The 21297-nt window shown below is 47.7% G+C and overlaps 1 protein-coding gene across 1 annotated transcript in view; it reads left to right on the top strand.

The window, feature by feature from the left end:
- The first annotated feature begins 11860 nt into the window (after positions 1 to 11860).
- Positions 11861 to 21297, top strand: part of CTR9 (CTR9 component of Paf1/RNA polymerase II complex) — a 29455-nt gene continuing 20018 nt past the window's right edge. Inside the window, exons 1-6 of the mRNA XM_002708814.6 lie at positions 11861 to 12247; positions 13569 to 13667; positions 16718 to 16957; positions 17445 to 17562; positions 17912 to 18001; positions 20153 to 20301. Coding sequence (XP_002708860.1) covers positions 12203 to 12247; positions 13569 to 13667; positions 16718 to 16957; positions 17445 to 17562; positions 17912 to 18001; positions 20153 to 20301 — 741 coding nt within the window. The 5' untranslated portion in view covers positions 11861 to 12202. The remainder of the gene's footprint in view (positions 12248 to 13568; positions 13668 to 16717; positions 16958 to 17444; positions 17563 to 17911; positions 18002 to 20152; positions 20302 to 21297) is intronic.

The following is a 21297-nucleotide window of genomic DNA, read 5'->3' as shown; positions in this document are numbered from 1 at the left end:
TGAGTGTGTGCTTGTGTGTGAGCGCGCACGCCAGGTGTGATGTGTCTGTGTGAGATGTGTGTGCACGTGTATATATGTTGTGTATGGTTGTGCGTACATGTGCAGTGCGTGCATCCATAGAGGAGACTCGAGGTCTGGGCCTTGCCTTTCTCTGTGGCTTCCATTTCTCCAGCCCCTAGTGGGTACTCTACTCCCCTCTACTGCCCTCCCCTGGTGCCCACACTAAACTCCTTTTCCCCAAGGGAAAACTGGTAAGTTTTAAAAACAATTTTAACAAAAAGAACAGAATGAAACCAATTCAGAGAGGAAAAGTAACACACAAGGGAGTTTCTGACAATGTCCATGCCTGAGCCAAGCCGAGTGCTGGAACGGCCTTCCATTTTCCCTACGGGGTTGGCTGCCTCTGAGCCTTCCCAGCCACCGTATTTCCTGCTGTGAGAACAGGCTCTGGGAGGTGGGACATCTGCTCAGCATTCCGCCCCAGGGCCCTCCGCGCCCCCCACCCCCACCACACTCATGCTGCCCTTCCCCACACCGATGGCCATAGACAGCAGCAGGCGGTGGAATCCACCTGTGGGGAAATTAGGTGGTGCCTCGCACTCTTCAGGGGCCTACAAAGAGCAAGATGGGGTGGGCGTTTGGCATGGCTGTGGCCTGGACGCCCACACCCATGCTGGAGCATCTGGCTCCAGTCCTGGCCCTGCTCCTGGTTCCAGTGTCCTGCTAAGGCAGACCCTGGGAAGCAGCAGGAGGTGGTTCAAGTCCGAGGGGCTGGGCCACCCTCATGGAGACCTAGGTTGAGCTCTGGCCTCCTGCATTTGGACAGGCCAAGCCCTGACTCTTGGAGGCATTTGGGGGAGTGAAACAGAGGATGGAAGATCTCTGTTTCTCTCCCTCCCCTCTCTCTGTCTTTAAAACAAAATGAAAATAAATAAGTAAAAATTAAGGAAAGATGGACCAGCGCTGTGCGTAGCAGATAGAGCCGCCTACTGTGCCAGCATCCCATATGGGCACCGGTTCTAGTCCCCGCTGCTCCACTTCTGATCCAGCTCTCTGCTATGGCCTGGGAAAGCAGTGAAGGATGGCCCAAGTGCTTGGACCCTTGCACCTGGGTGGGAGCGGGTGGGAGCGGGAGGAAGCTCCTGGCTTTGGATTGGCCCAGCTCCGGCGGTTGTGGCCATTTGGGGAATGAACCAACGGACGAAAGACCTCTCTCTCTCTCTCTCTCTCTCTCTCTCTCTCTCTCTCCTCTCTGTAACTGTCTTTCAAGTGGATAAATGGCTCTTTAAAAAAATAATAAGGAAAAAAAAAAAAAGCCTACATAGGCCACCTCCTCTCCCCTAAGGCCAAGTTGAGTCCTAACCGCTTGCTTGGCGGTGGCCTGCTGATCACGGGCCTGTTGTGCGGCCCTCTGCTGCCCTCTGCTGGAGCCTTTCTTACATAGCTCCCAGGCGCTCTCCAGCAAATGAACCAAGGGCATTTTGGCCAAGCCTCCCAAATTTGCCAGTTCTCCCTTTGTCACTTTTTGGAATGGCCACTGGAACAGGACACACAGGTCTCACGAATGTTCCCCTCCACCCCATAACTCACTAATCACTACCCTGGAACAATCTTCTAGTGTTCTGAGTCTTGTCCTCAATTTCTTTTTTTTTTTTTTTTAGAGTTAGCATTCCACCTCCCAGGGCCACGGTGAAGACCACAAGGGCTTACCCGTTCATTCATGAGTCATGTGTTTATTCCATGGGACTACAGATACAAAAAGGAATAAAAGGCAGCAACCCCTGCCCTAATGGAGCTTGTTGCCCAGGATAAACAAACACAGTTATGAGTCAGGATGAAGGAGACAAATCAGATGCCAGAGACTAACAAGGGAAAGCCGCTTGGCTGACAGGGAGGCAACGTGAGGATGCCTTTGGGTCACGCCTGAGGGTTAAGGGATGTGGAGGCGTCTTCTGTGCAGTGAGACAGAGAAGCCCCCAAAGAAAGTGACCCGGGCTGGGAGAAGGGAGAACAGAGGAGGGGGCATGGACATTGGCCGGAGTGGGCAGAGCCTGGTGCAGGGTGGAAAGGAGATCGGCCTTGCTTCTAAGTGCAGTGGAAGCCGCAGAAGGGTTGGGCAGTAGAGTCGAGATGGTGCCCTCCCTCTGCTCCCAGTCCCTCTGGCTGGCGCCTTCTCCTCCACCCATCACCAACGCTGTGTTCTCTGGGGTTGCATCCTCTTGCCATTCTCAACATTCCAAATAGCGCTTGATGTGGGCTGGTGGCTCCACCTGGGTCCGCAGAGCCACACGTCCAAGAACTGCCTGTTTGCTGTCTACTTTCCGGTTCCTCAGACATCTCCACCCTGCACTCCTGCTGCAACCCCCTTCAGCCTAAACCTAAGTTTCCCCATCTCAACAAAGGAACCCTCTTGCTGAGACTTCAGAATACATGTAAGCACCAATTCATTATTTCTCACAGTCCCCCAAGGCTCTGGCAGCACTGCCATTGTTCCATTGGAAAGACACGGTCCCTTCTTCCCCCAGGCTTGGTGTCAGCAGGGCACTGGTTCCTGGAAGCCATCAGACACAAAAGTCTGCAGACGAGCAAGTCCCCTGTAGAAAATGGCAGAGTATTTGCACACAACCTAGACACTCTCTCCTGTATGTTTTAATTCATCTCTGGTTTACTTAGGATACCTAATACAACCTAAATGCTACATAAATAGTTATAATACCATATTATTTAAGGAATAATGATGAGAAAACATTCTGTACTTGTCCAATACAGATGGAACTTTTTAAAAAATATGTTCTCTCTTGGCCGGTGCCGCAGCTCAATAGGCTAATCCTCCACCTGTGGCACCAGCACACCGGGTTCTAGTCCCAGTTGGGCGCTGGATTTTGTTCCGGTTGCCCCTATTCCAGGCCAGCTCTCTGCTGTGGCCCGGGAGTGTAGTGGAGGATGGCCCAGGTCCTTGGCCCTGCACCCCATGGGAGACCAGGAGAAGTACCTGGCTCCTGGCTTCGGATCAGCACGATGCCCCAGCCGCAGCATGCTGGCTGCAGCAGCCATTGGGGGTGATGGTGAACCAATGGAAAAGGAAGACCTTTCTCTCTGTCTCTCTCTCTCACTGTCCACTCTGCCTGTCAAAAAAAAAAAATATATATATATATATATATATGTTCTCTCTGCCGTTGGTTGGATATGCAGATGTGGGACCTGCAGAGACAGAGGGCCAACTCTGTAGATAAATAAGGCGGGAGACCGTCCCTGGCCCGGAAAGGTGCAAAGGTACGGACAATCAGCCGTGATCCCTTACCGCTTGCCCGCACTGAGCCAGCAGCAGTCGTGCTAGGTCTACCTCCGGAACATGACTCCTAGACGTGTCCGCTTCTCCCTGTGTCTACCACCCGGCCAGTGGCTCACCAGCACCATCCCTGGCCTGGACACTGCTGCAACCTCAGAACTGGCCTCCTTGGGCAACGCTGGCTCTCTTCCGACCCATTTCCATATCACGTCTGCGTGGTCGTGTCATACCCTGGGAAACTGGAGCACAACCCTCTCCGATTTCAAATTGGTGAACTGCTTCCCTTTGTGCTGAGGACCAAACCGAGCTCCTCAGCACGGCCTCTGGGGTCTGACAACATCTGCCCTCGCTTTCCAGCTCCCCAGTGTGCTCGCCACGACCGCCTGGTCTTGGTTCCCTGCGACATGCCAGCAGCTGCTCCCTCCAGCCTAGGTGTGGGCCGTGCCCTCTTCCTGGAATGCCCCTGCCTGCATCTTTCCTGATTTTTCAAATATCAGCCTGAATGCCCCCATCAGCAAGATCTTCTCGGTCCCCCCAACCCTAAATCTAATGTGATCAACGCAGATTTTTAAAACTTCAATCAACAAAGCAGTTTGATAGAAGAGAAGAAATTAGAGGAACAACGAACTATCAGTTTAGGCTCAATCGGGAATTTCGTGGACTGTAATGGTGCTCATGCAAACAGCTTGGGAAAAGATTGGTACAGAAATGCTGATGCCACCACTGGTCACTGCCCACTGGGACAACAGCTCCTTATCCTCAGACCAATTCTGGACAAATCAAAGGGTCAAATAGAAAGAATAAATCAGGGGTGAGCCTAGTGGCTAAGACATGGGTTAGGATGCCTCTAGCCCGATCAGATTTGCTTCCCAGCTCCAGCTCCCCGTTCCAGCTCCTTGTCAGTGCAGACCCTGGGAGGCAGAAGGTGAAGGCACCAATAACTGGGTCCCTGCCATGCATATGCAAGATGTGGACTGAGTTCCTCCTCCTGGGTTTGATGCAGTGCAGACCACCGTAGGCATCTGGGGAGTAAGCCAGCAAATGGAAGAGCTCTCTCTCTCTCTCTCGCTCTCTCTCTCTCTCTCTCTCTTTCTTTCTCCTTCTCATACATACACAATCAAAAAGGTCATAAAAAAAAACTTTAAACTGTGAGTAAATTGGTTACTAATCTAAGATCCATGAAAGCTCTTTTGAGATGCTATAAAGCCCAGGAGCTTTAAAGGGAAAAGTTAGTGAACTTGCCTAAGCAATCTAGCTCTGGTATGAAAAACAGAAGAGAAGAAGAAAACAAACTAAATCCAAAAACTAAGTTCCAAACCAGGGAGAACATACTTGAAAACCATTTGCCAAAGAGCTCTTTTCCTGCACTTGACCAGAGCTGATAGAAATGAATATGAAAAACAGATCAACCCAACACAAAGTCGTGCCAAGGAGAGAAATGGTTTCTAGAAAAACAAATCTGAAAGACTGTAAACATGGAAAGATGCTCTACTTCATGGACAACCAAAGAAATACAAATCAAAATAGCAGGAAAGCTTTTTTTCCCCCATTACCAAACTGGCTGGAACGCGAGGGAAGGAGACCCTCGCCCACGTTGCATGCCAGGGTAGTGCATCGCTGCAGTCCCACTGCAGGTGCATTTAACAATGTGTATCAATGTTTAAAAAGTAAAAGGCACATTTCCTTTCACATAGAAAAGATTTACAATATGCTTGTGTTATTATGCCTTCACAATCAAGCAATAGGTATGCACAGACCTTCTTGGCAAAATTTTTATAAAAGGAAAACCCCCAAATGCCCATCAAAAGTAGAATTGGGGCTGGTTAAGACACTGCTAGGGAGGCCCACATCCCATATTGTGCCTGGGTTCAAGTTCAGCTCCACTTCCAAGTCCAGCTTCCTGGTAATGTGCACCCTGAGAGGCAGCAAGTGGTGGCTTAAGTACTTGCTCTCTTGCCAACCACAAGGGAGACCCAGATTGGGTTTAGGCCTCCTGTCTTCAGCCTGACCCAGCACCAGCTGCTGTGGGCATTTGGGGAGTGAACCAGCAGATTAAAGATCTTTCTCTCTCCCTCTTCCTCCTCCCCACTTCTCTCCAATGAAAACTGAAAATAAATAAGCACTTGGGGCCAGAGCTGTGGCACAGTAAGTTAACCCTCCGCCTGCAGCGCAGGCATCCCATATGGGTACCGGTTCAAGTCCCAGCTGCTCCTCTTCCAATCCAGCTCTCTGTTGTGGCCTTGGAAAGCAATGAAAGATGGACCAGGTCCTTGGGCCCTTGTACCCATGTGGGAGACCAGGAGGAAGCATCTGGCTCCTAGCTTTGGACTGGCGCAGCTCTAGCTGTTGCAGCCATTTGGGGAGTGAAACAACAGAAGGAAGACTTTTCTGTCTCTCCCTCTCACTGTATGTAACTCTACCTCTCAAACAGATAAGAAATCTTAAAAAAAAAAAAAGAAAAGAAACCACAATTTTAAGAATACATACATTATCCACCTCCACATAATACTATACAGCAATGGAAGAGATTAAAGGAGAGCTGGATGTGCTGCTATGGAATGCTTTTCAGGACATATTAAATGGGAAAAGCCTGATGTGGAGGAAGATGGCCCCCTTTGTATAAATTATCACATCAGTGCATCTGTGGGTGGATGCAGTGTGCATGTGTGCGTGTGCGTGTGTGTGTGTGCGCGTGCGCGTGTGCGTGTCTAAGGAATCACAGGAAACTCTCTTTCCCTTCGAGGAGAGAAGGGGAGGAATGAGAGTCTCTGTTTTTGTTTTGTATTTTTCTGGAGTAAAGGTGAAGCTACTGAAAAGTTTTACTTTGGATTAATGTCATTCTTAGCTTGCGCTGCCCAAGGCTTCCCGTCAGTTGTCCCTGCCTCGCCGCTCGGCTCTGGAGGAACAGCCCATCCGCGCCTGCGCTGAGCGCCGGCACTCCTTCAGACAGAAGCTAAGGTCTTCGGTGGAAAGCGCCCGAGGGACACAGCAGGAGGAAGAGGTTCCCTGCCACTTCCGGCCGTCCACCACCTACGCGGGGCCCAGTGGGACACACGATAGCCCTGCCCAGTTCCAGGCACAGAGCGCCGGCAGCCTTGCAGCCCCAGCCTCTGCAGAACCTTCCCACAGCCCTCCCAACGAAAACTGGAGAGCTCTTGGAGCCCGTCGGACCCCACGCCCCGTTCAGCCCTGGGGCGGTGGGGAGCCGCTGCTCTCCAGTTGGCCCGGGAAATGGCGTGGGTCTGGGGACAGAAAACAAACCCTGCGTCTGCTACTTACTGCCTTTGTGATAGGTGATAACTTAGTTCACTTTGTGAGATCTAACTTCTTTTTTTTCTTTAACATTGTATTTATTTATTTGAAAGGCAGAGCATCAGAGAGCGAGAGCAAGATCTATCTTCCATCTTCTGGTTCACTCCTCAAATGGCAGCAACAGCCAGGGCTGGGCCAGGCCAAAGCCAGGAGCCAGGAGCTGCATCCAGGTCTCCCGCATAGGATGCCAGCATTGCACGCAGTGGCTTAACCAGTGCCCCACAACGCCAGCCCAGTGAGCTCCCAATACTCGACCTATATACTAGGAGTGATCACTCCCACTGGTATGGATTGGATGCAATGTGTGTAAAGCGGCTTGCACAGTGCCTGGAGCAGCGAAAGCATGAAAGGAATTCGAGCTTTTCTTTCCAAGGGTCCCCTCCAGGCTTCTGTGATCCCCGCTTCTCTAAGTGGTGGGTCTCAAAGCGTTGTCTCTGGACCAGCAGTATCAGCATCGCAAGGGACACACAGGCCAGGCAAACCATCCACTCCAGCCCACACCCAGTGAGCCAGAAACAGAGTGAGGCCCAGAAGGTGGACTGTTCCTGGGTTTCCTGGGGGACTGCTGCTCTCTAAAACCTCGGGAAGCACTGCTCTAGGGACTGGCCTGTCTCTGGGATACAAAAATGGAAAATCTCCCCAAAACCTGAAAAGCTTCCAGACAATAAAGCTATTTTAAAATGCGATTCACACTGGAAAAGAGTCTTTCTAAACGAAACGGGGACTTACAATTTTTAAAAAGCACTGAAATGGCTTGCTTTGCCTGCCCTCTGTAATCACATTGCTGAGAAAACAGGCCTCACCTGTGTGTCCTCCAGGGCGGACATGTCAGCGTGACCCAAGCCCTCTGACACAAAGCACCGGAGCGGTTACCAGCGATGGTCACGTGGGTCTCCCCACTAACACAGGGGTGAGGCAGGAAGGATACTCTGGAAAGAATTTCTCAAATTGTTATAACAGATTTCTTAAGGCCTGATCTCACCCCAGGGATATGTAAAAACAATTCCCACTGGAGTGCATCTCCATTTTTCCCCTCTGTCCTAACAAGTCCCAGCCCAGTGGCATGTTTGTCGCATATGAAAAGATGCACAAAAAGAATCAGGAAAAAGTATTTTAAAACAGTTGGAACTCGCTGTATAAACAAAGATTGTTCCATATCCAAAGTCTGAGAAAATCCAGTTGAAACGATTCATTTTTTTTTCTTGAACTGGAAATACTTCTTACAACTTTTAGGAATGTATGTGAAGAACAATGAAGGCCCTGGAAATATCTTCAAAACATTTACGTCAACCCTTCGTGCACACCAAGCATCACACACGAACTCCACGTGCACCTTTGCTTTCGGAAACAGAGTCCTCTGCTGTGTTTCCAACCAGGCTTCCAGTAAACAATCCCAAATCTGTTTACATTCTGAGCGCCTTCTGGATGCCTCACACTGGAAGAAGGGGGTATTCAGAAAGAATCCCTTCCAGAGGGTCAGAGTTACACACACACACACACACACACACACGTATTTAAAAGAGAAGTATAGTGGGGCTGGTGCTGCGGCTTAGCAGGTAAAACCTCTGCCTGCAGTGTTAGCATTCCATATGGGTGCCAGTTTCGAGTCCTGGCTGTTCCACTTCCGATCCAGCTCCCTGGGAAAGCAGTGGAAGATGGCCCAAGTACATGGGCCCCTGCTATGTGGGAGACCTGGAAGAAGCTCCTGGCTCCTGCCTTCGGATCAGTCCAGGTCCAGCCATTGCAGCCATTTTAGGAGTGAACCAGCAAATGGAAGACCGATCTCTCTCTCTCTGCCTCTGCCTCTCTGTAACTCTGCCTTTCAAGTAAATAAATACATCTTAAAAATAAATAAGTAGGCCGGCGCCGCGGCTCACTAGGCTAATCCTCCGCCTAGCGGCGCCGGCACACCGGGTTCTAGTCCCGGTCGGGGCGCCGGATTCTGTCCCGGTTGCCCCTCTTCCAGGCCAGCCCTCTGCTGTGGCCAGGGAGTGCAGTGGAGGATGGCCCAGGTGCTTGGGCCCTGCACCCCATGGGAGACCAGGAAAAGCACCTGGCTCCTGGCTCCTGCCATCGGATCAGCGCGGTGCGCCGGCCGCAGCGCGCCGGCCGCGGCGGCCATTGGAGGGTGAATCAACGGCAAAGGAAGACCTTTCTCTCTGTCTCTCTCTCTCTCACTGTCCACTCTGCCTGTCAAAAAAAAAAAAATAAAATAAATAAATAAATAAATAAATAAAAGTATAGGGTGTCGACATTGTGGCACAGTCGGTAAAGCTGCCACCTGCAATGCCAACATCCAACGTGGGCTTTGGTTCAAGTCCCAGCTGCTCCACTTCTGATCCAGCTCCCTGCTAATGGCTTGGGGAAAGCAGCAGAAGGTGGCCCAAGTACTTAGATCCCTACCACCCACATGGGAGACCCAGATGAAACTCCTGACTCCTGGCCTCAGCCTGGCCCAGCCCAAGACATTGCAGCCATCTGGGGAGTGAACCAGCAAATGGAAGATTGATCGATCTCTCTCTCTCTCTCTCTCTCTCTCTCTAACTCTGACTTTCAGAAACATAAATAAAACTTTTTTAAAAAAGAGAGAGAAATATATACTATTATCCCAAACTGCATATAGTTCAATGCCAAGTGATTTTTGAAGACAATGAGAAAAGTATGATGGAGGGAGAGCTTTGTAGAAGGATGGCAGCGAGGCGGGCTGTGGAGGAATTGGTAAGTTGTCATGCTAGTACATGTTCCATCGTCGCTTAGAGTGTTATTCTGGCCAGGATTCTGCCCAACGTGTCCCCTGTGCCGGAAGCAGCCTCCCTGCAATTCTGCCTATGTAGATCCTCCCCAGCTTTCAAGACCCACATCAGTCCTCTCCTCTTTCCTTCCTTCTTTCAATGAGGATCAGTAACAAAATCCTTCCAAGAAGAAGGGAGGATTTAAAGCCTATTTTCTTTATTTTCATAGAGACAAACAGAAAGTGAGCTCTCTTGCACGGTTCCACTCCCCAGATGCCCACAACAGCCAGCCCTGGACCAGGCCCAAGCCAGGAGCCCAGAACTCCATCTGGGTCTCCCATGTGGATGGCAGGAGCCCAACTATTTGAGCCATCCTCAAGTAAAAGTTGCCCATCAGCAGGAAGATGGTATCAGAAGCAGAGCTGAGATTTGGACCCAAGCACTCCAACGTAGGATGCTGGCATCCCGAGTGGTGGCTTAACTGCTGTCCCCTAGCTGGGGGGTATGACCACCCCCACTCCACTCCCACCTCTACCCCGGTCACCCCACACCAAAGACAAAATCACTGTACCACGTCTTGGGGTTGTTCCTGGAGATTAAATAAGTATTGGGATACCCCCTTCAGATACAAGTAAGCTTTCAGCTCCTATACGTGACTATTATTTAATTACTACGAGAAGAAGTAAGGATCAATCAAAAAGGTTAAGGAACTTGCCCCGGCAGCCCAAAGACACTCGCACTTAGGGATCAGTTCTGTGCTCGGGGATTCCCAGAGTAAGCAGGTGATAGCAAACCAAGCCTGCCTGAGATACAGACCTGCTGCGCAGCCACTGTAACTGTTACGCCCAGAGACCAGGCTGTCACGTGTGCTCGCTGGTGCAGTCGCTTTCAGTCCCCCGTTACTTAGGACCCGACCCTCTAATGCAGTCTGCACGTGAGCATCAAAGCGCAGACGGCTGCAGCGTGGAAAACAGCATCCTACTCTCGCAGAGACCTGGGCAGTCTCCGCAGAGGCTTAGGTGCTTGGTATCTGGGTTAGTAGACGGCTCTGCTATGCACTTAGAAGGACAGTCACAGGGCTTGCTGGTTTTATCCAGCAAATCCAGGCGTTTTTAGGTATTCTAATCTGCTGGGAAAAAATTCCTGTGTTGAAATCTTAACTCTAGTGTAGCTCCAAATGTGGCTATAGTTAAAGACAGGGTCTTTAAAGGGGTAATGAAATTAAAGTGTCACCAGGAAGAGTCCAAATCCAGTATGACTCGTGTTCTTAGAAGAAGATGTTAGAATTTGGATGCACACAGGGAGCTAACCCTGCCAAGGCACAGGGAGACAGCAGTTGTATATAAGCCAAAGAAAGAGCCCCATAGGGTTGACAAGTACGTGAAACAAGTATGTGAAAAAATGTAATTAAAAGATAAGGATAGGGGTTTACATTGAGGCTTCGTGGGTTAAACTGCCGCCCATGACACCAGCATCCCATATGGGCACCAGTTCATGTCCAGGCTGCTCCACTTCCAATCCAGCTCCCTGATAATGCACCTGGAAAAGCAGCAGAGGCTGGCCCAAGTGCTTGGGCCCCTGCACCCACATGGGAGACCCAGATGAAGCTTCTGACTCCTGGCTCCTTGCTTCTCCCTGGCCCAGCCCCCAGCCATTGCCAACATTTGGGGAGTGAACTGGTGGATGGAAGATTCTCTATCTCCCTCTCTCTGTGTAACTCTGATTTTCAAATAAATAAATGAAGAGAAGGGGGATGCATCTGAGAGATACTCGGGCATTACAACTGACACTAAATTTACTCAATGACTTTCCTCTCTGATTTCATCAAAACACTGGCCGCAAACTAATTTAATTTTTTAAGGTTTATTTTTATTTACTTGAAAGAGTTACAGAGAGAGGTAGAGACAGAGACAGAGAGGTCTCCATCAGCTGGTTCACTCCCCAAATGGCCGCAATGGGGAGCTGAGCCAATGCGAAGCCAGCAGCCAGGAGCTTCTTCTGGGTCTCCCACGTGGGTGGAAGGGTCATCCTCTGCTGCTTTCCCAGGCCATAGCAGAGAGCTGGATTGGAAATGGAGCAGCAGGGACTCGAACCAGAGCCCATATAGGATGCCAGTGCTGCAGGCCGGGGCTTTAACCCGCTGCGCCACTAATTTAATGAAATGACTAGTTACAAATCTTAATCAAAAGGTTTATCAAATTCTCCCAGAATTGTATGTCACAAATATAGCAGGTCCTCTGTATTTGCATCAAAGAACCATGTTTTAAAATACACAAATTATCGCCAGGACTACAGATTCATTGTAACATTTCTTTATAAACAGGTGTGACTGGCGCAGAACAGATGCTGGATGATCGAGGTGCGGAATGAAGATCAGCGCTGAATTATCCGCAACAATCTCAAGAAGAAAGCAAGACTGGCCGGGCCCATGCAGAGGCCACGTCAGTCAGGGGCTTCTCCTGGCGCAGCACGGAGCGGCTACGCCTGCCCAGGTTTATCTGGGCCAGGCTCCGAAGCCACAGGCCTCGAGGATCTCGGACCACAGACAGCCGACGGGGCCATCCGCAACCTTGGAGCTGTCAGCCCGCAGAGGGCAACACCTGAGCCACCGGCAGAATTCGCGTCGGGCCCGCCCCCTCACGGGAAGTGCTTCCGGGGCGGGGGGCGGGGCCCCGGAAGTGGCCGGTAACCGTCCGCTGCTCGTTGTTTAAGCCGCTGACGGGAAGGAGAAAGCCGGAGCTCCGGCGGCGCCGCGGGGCGGCAGTCACGGCCAGAGCCAGGCCGTCGCGAACCTCTGGACTAACCAGAAGCGAGGACAACCGACTGCGGAGCGGCGGGGCGAGACGCCCGCTCGCTTTCTGATCCCACCATGTCGCGAGGCTCCATCGAGATTCCCCTCCGGGACACTGACGAGGTAGTGCCGAGCGTGAAGGGGGTGGGGGCCGTGAACTTGGAGGATCCCTTCCCCCCAAACCCCGACTTTGCTAGACTCCGTTTCCGAAGCGAGAGCACCTTCCTCCCCAGGAGCCGCGTCGAGTTCCCCAGGCAAAGCTCCGATCACCTCCCTCCCCAGCCCTTCTCCCTCCCAGGCTAGGAACTCCGTGTCCCGGCAGCCCCGGGGCCGCTCGCAAAAGGAGTTCTTGAAAGTTGCCCCTCCAACCTGTCCGTGTTCGGCAATGCCCTCCTGTTCTCCTAACTGGTGCCCGAGCGCAGAGGTGTGAGAGTACCCGGTCAGCTGCAAAGCACCCGGCAGATGACAGAGGTGGGCGCCGAGGTCCCCGAGATCCGGCTGCCGCTGCAGCTCGGTGTCTTCTGGGAATGCAGGGGAGATTGCCCCTTCACCCTTGGAAACTCGAGTCTGTCACGGTGCGCGCTGCTGTATGCGCTGTCCCTCAACCAGCGCCTCGTTCGTGGGTGGCCCGTGGCTCGTCTGAAGGAAGCGCTCAGCTTTGATGTCCAGTCATCTTGGAGTTTTCATACTGTTATTTGTTTTACCATACAATCAAGGAGTTCTGAGTGTAGTCACAGAGTTGTGTATCATCGTCTCCAATTCCGGAACATTTTTCTGTAATTTTCATGCCCACATTCAGGAGCGTCTGTGATACACAGAAGCTGCCTCCATGATTAATGTGTACAGAGGTATGCAACTGTGCACGGCTTCGCAAGGTGTCAGACCTGTGGCATCAACCGTTTTCAGGGGGCTTAACTGCACCTTAACCTGTGTTGTATGTTAAGTAGCATTTTGTTCTGTTGCTTTTGAGTCAGCATTTTATAGCTCTAGTGATGTGGGAACAGTTGGCAAGATTGTTTTCTTCTCCATATTGTTACTGTAATATTGAAGTATAGCATCTTTGTCACATACTCTCTAAATGTTGACATGAATTGGCTCAGTGCCAGTGCAGGTGAGCTCAGACTCTGTATCTACACATATTGACAAATGTTCAACAATAGCCACAATCACAGAAGAAACGTCACTTTCAAAAGGAAATAAGAGGGGCCGGCACTGTGGCACAGTGGGTTAAGCCACTGTCTGCAGCGCTGGCATTCCATGTGGGCACCGGTTCGAGTCCTGGCTGCTCTACTTCTGATCCAGCTCCCTGCTAGTGAACCAGCAGATGGAAGATTGATCTCTCTCTTTCCCTCCCTCTCTCTGTAATTCTGACCCCTACATAAATAAATCTTTAAAAAAAAAAAAAAAGGAAATAAGAGATAAAGCCTACATTTTGTGTTTTTAGGTCATTGAGCTTGACTTCGATCAGTTACCGGAGGGAGATGAAGTTATCAGTATTTTGAAACAAGAGCACACACAACTGCACATATGGATTGCTTTGGCGGTCAGTATAATAAATCATTTCTATTTGTTGATCGGGGAAAAATGTGTTCTCTGTTTTCAGATATAGAACTGGCCAGCTTGGGTTCATGATAAATAAATTAATTGTTGATTATATTATTTGTGGAACAGTAAGACCATTTCCTAAATTATGTGCAGCAGCTCAACTGGTAAATTAGTATCTGTTGGTAGAGGCAAAGTTCACCCTCAGTAAGGAGTATTTGGTTGTTGGGTGGTTATTTAATACAGCTGGTTGTGGGTTATGGCTAAGCTGAGAAGAATTAAGATACTGCAGTGTGGACATGGCCACCCACATTGCTCTCCAGAAAGTCAAAGATTTCACTACAAAACTCTACAAGGTGATTAGGTTCCAGGCTAACCCACACAAGCCATTTTGGTCAAAGCTTATCACAAGCTGATGGGTTTTGTCCTGTTTGGTGACCTCCATACTCTGAATGTTTATGAAGAACCTTGGGAAAATCTCAGAAAGGCCACATCTCATCTGTACCCTGCGCTCCAGGGCTGCTGCACTGCGATGCTTCCTCTTACAGGGCAAGGCAGTGTCAGCACCACCCTCACTGTTCGCGAGCAGGCTGCCTTCATATATGGGGGAGGATCCCAGTATGGCCTAGAAGGGCCGGAGGAGTAGGCCTGCAATTGGGCTTGTCGCTAGTATGCAAGCCTGTTCTGAGTATCTTCCCTTTGGATGTGGAGAGGTGAAAGAGTGCTTTCAGTAACAAGTAGTGCCATCCTGACTTAAATTTCAAGTTTTCCTGTTTCATGAAGACCAACCCATGACTACTTATCACACATTTTTTAAAACCAGAAGGAACTTTGGGTTGTTTTTAGTTTATCTGCCTTCTTTAGCAGCGCCAATAGGGAAATTGGAGTACTGGAGAAATTGCATGGTATCTGTGGTAGAATATATTAGTGAAACTGTGGAATATAGGTTGTTACAGGGGAAAGAGTATGGCTTTGGGGTTAGAGGCTTTTGTCCAAATCCCAGCTTGGCTGCCGAGTAGATGTGTGACCTTAGCCAAGTGGCTTAACTTCTGAACCTGTTTCCTCCTGTAACATAGGGGGGTGTTTGAGTCCCTACTTCATAGGGTGGATGTAGATCAGAGAGAAATGTATGTGAAGTTCCTGTTTGGACTGTGACCCACAGTAGGTGGTTAATAAATGATAGATACTGCTTTTTACTATTTATCAGTGAAACACACTGGGGAAGTTATTCAGTAGGCCCAAGTCACAGACAATTTTTGGTTGATCTGGAACCAGAACCCAAGTTCCTTGCCTTTGAATTCTTTATGACTTTTTCTCTCAGTCTCTGCTAATTTAAAGATTAAAGCCTGAGGCCAGTGCTGCGGCTCAATAGGCTAATCCTCCGCCTGTGGTGCCGGTACCCCAGATTCTAGTCCCCGTCGGGGCACCGGATTCTGTCCCGGTTGCTCCTCTTCCAGTCCAGCTCTCTGCTGCGGCCTGGGAAGACAGTGGAGGATGGCCCAAGTGCTTGGGCCCTGCACCCTCATGGGAGACCAGGAGGAAGCACCTGGTTCCTGGCTTCGGATTGGCGCAGCACGCTGGCCACAGTACGCCGGCCCTAGTGGCCATTAGGGGGTGAACCAACAGAAAGGAAGACCTTTTTATCTGTCTCTTTCTGTCTAGCTCTGCCTGTCAAATAAAAAAAAAAGTTAAAAAAAAAAAGATTAAAGCTTGAAATCAACTACTTCTTGTTAGGAAACAGATTGGAAACATTTTTAATAGCCCCAATTTTTTAACAGCTGTAATAAAATCTAATTGATCTAAAATAGACTACACATATTTAAAGTTTCCTGCCTTAGTCCATTTCTGTTGCTATAAGTGAATGCCACTGACTGAGTAATTTAGAAAGAATAAAGGCTTGGCTCACACTTTTGGAGGCTGGGAAATTTAAGATCTGTTAGCTATTCTGGTGAGGTCCTTTTTGCTGGTGGGGACCTGGCAGTGTCCAAGGTGGCATCTGTTGAAGACAGCATACTTGCCAGCTCTGGTCTGTCTCTCATAAAGCCACTATTGCAGTCATGGGGTCCCTTTCACATGACTTTCATCTAATCCCGCTTACCTCCCAAAGGCCACATCTTCAGGTACCATTAACACGTGACTTTGGGGATTAAGAGTTAACCTAAGTCTTGAAGGAACAAGTAGCCAGACCCTAGCTTGTGCCACTTGTTAGGTTTGGTTGTGTTTATGTACCTGTGAAGCCATCCCCATAGTCATCATGATGAATATATCCATCACCCCCAAAAGGTTCTGCTGTACTGGTCTTCCCCACTTTGTCTGTGCAAGACAACCATTGATCTGCTTTTGGTCACTGAAGATTTATATTTTCTGGAGTTTTATAAGTGGAATTGCATAGTATGTACTCTTTAGTGGGTTAAGGGTCTGGCTTCTGACTCAACGTACTTATTCTGAGATCTATCCATGTTGTATCATGTGTCAGTGATTCATTCCTTTTTGGGGCCAGCATTGTGGCATAGGCCGTTAAGCTGCTACCTATGACACCAGAATCCCATATGAGCACCCATTCAAGTCCTGGCTGCTCTGCTTCCAATCCAGCTCCCTGCTAATGCACCTGGGAAAGCAGCGAAAAATGAGCCAAGTCCCTTTGTCCTTGTACCCACATGGGAGGCCTGGATGGAGTTCCCAGCTCTTGGCTTTGGCCTGGCTTGTGGCCTGGCCACAGCCCACTGTGGCCATTTGGGGAGTGAGCCAGCGGATGGAAGATGTCTCTTTCTCTCTGTCTTTGCCTCTCTCTCTCTCTCTCTCTCTCTCTCTCCATAACTCGGCCTTTCAAATAAATAAATCTTTAAAAAAAAATTCATCCCTTTTTATTTCAGAGTAGTATTCATTATACAGATATACCACAGCTTGTTTATTTCTTCTTCACTTACAAATCATCTTTTGCATTGTTTCTAGAGTTTTGCTATTACCAGTGAAGCTGCTAAAAACTGTTGTGTATAGCTTTTTATATGGACATATGCTTAAGTAATTCTAATTGGATCCTTTACCTTATAGTTGGAATACTACAAGCAAGGAAAAACGGAAGAGTTTGTGAAGTTATTGGAAGCAGCACGTATAGATGGCAATTTGGATTACAGAGACCATGAGAAAGACCAGATGACTTGCTTAGACACACTGGCAGCCTATTATGTACAACAAGCTCGGAAAGAGAAGAATAAGGACAATAAGAAGGATCTTATTACACAGGCCACCTTGCTGTATACAATGGCCGACAAAATTATCATGTATGATCAAGTAAGTTCAGCCAATTTCTTTGAATTTATGAAAGAGAGTGGAGGAAATACCACAGGAAAACCAAATGCATATGATAGGCAGAGTTTTGAACAAATTTTTCTTAACATGGTTTATATGGCCAGAAAGAAGGGTTCCTCATTAAATTTAGAATTTCTTTGGTTTTTGTATTGTTGAAGTAATATGGGCAAATTTAGTATAAAACTTTCTCACATGCTGAGTCAGCAATTCTAACATCTACAGGGAAATTTAAGCATATTTTTAAAAATTTGAACTTTTCTTTCTGTCATTATTACTGGCACAGGAAAGTTGGATTTCAGGATAATTTCTCATTTTGTAACTAAGAAGTGTATTGGTGGTTTAAACACATTACAATTGACAGAAAACTTTGAATTACACTCTACCTCCTTCCTATATGGTTTTCAGTTTGGTGGTACACAGTAATGGTAAGTGATATTAGTTTTAGTAACATCTAAGATTTGCTTTACAGAACCATTTGTTGGGAAGAGCCTGTTTCTGTCTCCTTGAAGGTGACAAAATGGATCAAGCTGATGCACAGTTTCATTTTGTACTCAACCAGTCTCCAAATAATATTCCAGCCCTTCTTGGTAAGTGATCTTGACAACCATCTTAAGAGTTTTCCTTTTTTTGAAATTGCAGAAATAAAAGAATAATTTATTATCCATTTCTAGAGGGTCACTAAGCAATCTCTCCTTAGACAATACCAAGCCATTTTGATCATTACTTTATAATATTTTATATAAAGAAAGGAACTTTTATTTTTGCTCATAAACTGACATGCCCTTATGGAAAATGAAGATTTAATATGAAAATGTGTTTATTAGTTTCAAGTATTTCTTAGCAAGAGATGTACTTAATTTAAGTGAGTTAGTGTAAAGAATAGTAGACTTGTGTTCTGTAATAAGAGTATGTGTTTATTTTTAAAAACCATTACAGGCAAAGCCTGCATTTCTTTTAACAAGAAGGATTACAGAGGAGCTCTTGCTTATTATAAGAAAGCCTTGCGTACCAACCCAGGATGTCCAGGTGAGAGAAGAACTTTATTTTAGATCTAAGCTGTGTGTGACCCAACTTAAAATATTGAGAATTTGGCAGTTGCTTGTGAAGTTAGTTGTGAAAAGACACTTGGATTATTGAAATGATGGAATCAAGATTTTCTGGTGTTTTGTTTGATTCAAAAGCTGGATAGGAGATCAAATTGTAAGCTTTTTGCTCTGTACTATTTTTCTTTGCAAAATTTCATTCATTTAGTGAATTTTTATTGCGTACCAGTGACGTGCCATGCACCGCAGTAGACCTTGGGAATGCAGAAGTGAACCAAGGAGACAAAAGTCTTTGCCTTCATGAAATCACTTTGCAGTGGGGAAGATGAGTCAGTTATATCCTATGTAAGCTAGTAGCAAGGGCTAAGGAGAAGAAGAAAGCTGGAGAGAGCTGTGAGAAGCTTTCGAGTTAGAAAGGGTGACCAGGGAAATGCATCAGAGATGGTGCTATTTGAGTAGACTGAACAACTTCAGAGCTGTGCAGATACATGGGAGGAGACCATTCCCAGAGTGAGCAAGCAGAGGAGATGTAAGGACCCTGAGGAAGGAGTGTGCCCGCCAAGGGTGAGGACTACTGAGGAGGCCAGCAAGTCTGGAGAGAGAAGAGGGGCAAGAAATGGGATCAAAACCCCCATGGGGAACTCGTCATGTCAGGCATCGTAGATTATTACAGGGCTTCAGCTTCTACTCTGGTGGAGATGGGAAGCCATTGGAGGGCTTGGGGCAGAGGAACACGACCTGACCTGGGTCATCGGCACTTCTAGAAGAGTGGGGAGTGAGGGGCAAGGGCTGAAGTAGGGAGAGCAGGGGGACGGCTGTTGCAGTCCTTCAGGCCACAGACTGTGGCTCTAACCAGAGTGGGGAGAGTGGCAGTGGTACACGTGGTCAGATTCGAAATAGATTTTAAAGGGAGAGCTGATAGAGTAGAAGTGATATATGAGACAAATAGAGATAAGTTCTTTGCCTAAGCAGTTGGAAGAGTGCTGAAAATTTTACTACATTTGAAGAACTTGTTTTAGACAGGAAAAGTTTGAAATGCCTTTTAGACCTACAAGAAGAGATCAGAAGTGCTGGAGCTCAGGAAATGGATCGGGCTGAAGTAGTTGATTTGGAAGCCATCACCCTGTGGATGGTGCTTAAGGCCACAACGGGGCATGAGGTTAACAGAGGAACCTGTGGGTAGAAAAGGGACCCAGGCACAGAGCCCTGGAGCACAGTAGTGGTTAGGGAGTTGGAGAACAGCAAGGAATCAGCAAAGGAGCCTGCAAAGCAGCAGCCAGAACTACGGGGAGAAGCCAGGTGGAAAACGTTTCTAGGAGCAGGTGACTGTCAAATTCTGAAGGCACACCCTAGTTAAACAGACAGAATTGATCATTGCGTTTAGCAGCATGCACATCATCAGTGACCTTGATCAAGGCAGTTCTACTGGAACAGTGCAAGGGAGAGCCTCATTAGAGTGAATGCAAGAGAAAATGGAAGGAAAGGAATCAGAGGCAACAAGTGTAGCTGGATCTCTGAAGGAATTTTGCTGTCAAGGAAAAGGAGATGGGTTGGCAACTGGAAAGGAAAATGAAATCATGAGGATTTTCTATGAGATGGGAGAAAACTTATGTGAATGAATATGATCCAGTAGAGGAGCACCCTTTTACAATGCAGGAAAAACAGGACAGGATTATTGAAGTAGTGCCTGCCAGTAGAGGAGAGAGCATCCATTGTTCAGTGGACAGACTGGCCTCAGGGACAGGTTTGTGTTTGGGCATGGCTTTCTGCATGTGCCGGCATAGCTCTGAAGGGGATGACAGTGTGCCTGTAATCAATCACAATATTGAAGGTCTGACTGGAACTTTGTTCTCTGAGAAATTGAAGGTCTGGTATAGCAGAGGTGTTAAAAGACAAGAAAAATAGTATTACAGGTGTTCTGTTCTGTGGTGTGAGAGGCATCCATGAAAGGAGATAGGGGTGCATCTAACCTCCAGTGAAGGCAAATTTGTGGAAAGCCAAAAGATTTTAGGGTGTACACTGAGGTTAATCTTGGAGATTTTGCAACCCAGAAATGGAAAATGTGTAAGCATTTTTATAATTGACTTGAACCCTAAAAATACTCTAGCTTGACAGATTGACTTTATTTATTTAGCGGAAGTTCGTTTAGGGATGGGCCATTGCTTTGTGAAACTTAACAAACTAGAGAAAGCCCGTCTGGCATTCAGCAGAGCCCTGGAACTCAATTCCAAATGTGTGGGAGCATTGGTTGGACTGGCTGTTCTAGAACTCAACAATAAAGAGGTATGTAACTGAAAAAGTGTCTCATTCCTGACTGACTGATAAGGCCCACAGTCCCTTATCTGAAGTTCTTAGAGCTACTTATGTCTTAGAAATGAAAGATTTCAGATGATAGAAAGTTAACATGGTGCCTATACGGTATGATGTCAGCACCCCCATTATTGGGGCACCATCCCCAAAGCAAACAGGTCTGTGGCAAGGTGAGTGACTTTTCACACCCTGTAGGTTAGCATGACAATTTAGGGAAAGTGTTGCCACTAAATGAGTTTGCTCCAAGATTCAAAAAGAAAAATATTGTTTTCTAGAGCTTTTTGGATTTCTTAATTTCAGCTAAGGGATTATAGAGCTGTATGCCAGTTTGGAATACTTTAAAGAATTGCAAAGAACAAGAACACAACCCATAACATAATGATTTTTATTGTTTGTTAAACCAAATGTCTAAGGTCTCAGATTTGGCACCTCAGCATCATCAGATCTAGGGTTTTATCTTTCCTTCTTTCTTTAATGTGTGTCTTTCTTCATCCTTGTCTGTCACCTCATAGTCGCCAGATGGCTGCTGCATCTCAGGCTTCTCATTATGTAGTCATATATGGGCGGAGAGGAGGAAGGGATAAGAGGCTTTCTCTTTGAGAAACTCCCTGTTACACTGAGAAGGAAGCTCCCCGTCATTCTCTCCTTCATATAGTAATTCTGCAAAGCAAGGTTTCCAGTGTTTCTCAGCCTCAATACTATTGGCACTTGAGGCTACATCTTTTGTTGTGGGAAATTATCCTATCCATTGAATGTATTGCAGCATCTCTGGCTTCTTCCCATTAAATGCCAGTAGCACATCCCCACCACCACCACCCTGATTTTTGATAATCAAAAGTGACATTGTCCTCAGCTGAGGATCAGCACATAAGGCCAGTTTCCAGAGAAAGGGAGTAGATTATCTCAACTGGTTAATTACGATTCATTCTTTGGTGTTGGCAAAGAGGATAAGGAGGTGTCCTTCCAGAA

The sequence above is a fragment of the Oryctolagus cuniculus genome, chromosome 1, assembly GCF_051225735.1.
Source record: "Oryctolagus cuniculus isolate XC-2025 breed Fujian yellow rabbit chromosome 1, ASM5122573v1, whole genome shotgun sequence".
In the NCBI taxonomy this organism is placed as follows: Eukaryota; Metazoa; Chordata; class Mammalia; order Lagomorpha; family Leporidae; genus Oryctolagus; species Oryctolagus cuniculus.
Note: the sequence above shows the minus strand (reverse complement) of the source record. Positions and strands in the feature narration are given on the sequence as shown.